Source organism: Bison bison, unplaced genomic scaffold, assembly GCF_000754665.1.
Source record: "Bison bison bison isolate TAMUID 2011002044 unplaced genomic scaffold, Bison_UMD1.0 scf7180017864473, whole genome shotgun sequence".
Lineage (NCBI taxonomy): Eukaryota > Metazoa > Chordata > Mammalia > Artiodactyla > Bovidae > Bison > Bison bison.
The window spans coordinates 20,426,618-20,427,634 of NW_011495034.1; the positions used below are offsets into that span (position 1 = coordinate 20,426,618).

General features: G+C 36.3%; 1 protein-coding gene across 1 annotated transcript in view; it reads left to right on the plus strand.

Annotated features, from left to right (window-relative positions):
* LOC105004340 (OCIA domain-containing protein 1-like) overlaps positions 1 to 1,009 on the plus strand; it is a 1,362-nt gene extending 353 nt beyond the window's left edge. Inside the window, exon 2 of the mRNA XM_010861934.1 lies at positions 1 to 1,009. Within this exon, the coding sequence (XP_010860236.1) occupies positions 1 to 670 (670 nt within the window). The 3' untranslated portion in view covers positions 671 to 1,009.
* The last annotated feature ends 8 nt before the right edge of the window (positions 1,010 to 1,017 follow it).

A 1,017-nucleotide genomic window follows, 5' to 3' on the forward strand; every position in this document is an offset into this window, starting at 1 on the left:
AATTCCCCACATAGGGGCTGATTACATTCCAACGGAGGAAGAAAGAAGAGTCTTTGCAGAGTGCAATGATGAAAGCTTCTGGTTCAGATCTGTACCTTTGGCTGCAACAAGTATGTTGATTACTCAAGGATTGATTAGTAAAGGAATCCTTTCAAGTCATCCCAAATATGGTTCCATTCCTAAACTTATATTTGCTTGCATCATGGGATACTTTGCTGGAAAGCTTTCTTATGTGAAAACTTGCCAGGAGAAGTTCAAGAATCTTGAGAATTCCCCTCTGGGAGAAGCTTTACGATCAGGACAGGCACGACGATCTTCACCAACTGGGCACTATTCTCAGAGGTCAAAATATGACTCAAATGTGAGTGGTCATTCATCTTTTGGAACATCCCCAGCAGCAGACAACTTAGAAAAAGAGATGCTTCCTCATTATGAGCCAATTCCATTTAGTGCTTCTTTGAATGAATCTACTCCAACTGGTATTACTGATCATATTGCCCAAGGACCTGATCCCAACACTGAAGAAAGTCCTAAAAGAAAAAATATTACATATGAGGAATTAAGGAATAAGAACAGAGAGTCATATGAAGTTACTTTAACACATAAGACTGACCCCTCAGTCAGGCCTATGCAGGAAAGAATGCCAAAAAAAGAAGGTATGATAGTCTAGTCTGAATCACTTTACTCTTTAGGATTGGAAACTGCAGCACTAGTTTCATTATACTAACGTGTGATTTAATGCCTCAAGCAATTAACCAAAATAACATTTTTTAAGATGGTAACTATTAATAGTTATCAGTTCTTCCTTTTTTACAATGTTCCAAAAGCCAGTTTATGTTAGAAAATAATGAAGTCCAAATAAGTATAGCTTACAACAGTAAGACTAAATTTTTAATGTAGAAATTATACAAACATTTGATTGTATGAGAAGCCACCTTGGGAATTGATAACATTTTTTTAAATGATGTATCTATTGCATAAAACCAGATTGGATTGATAATGCCCCTTTTGGCAGAA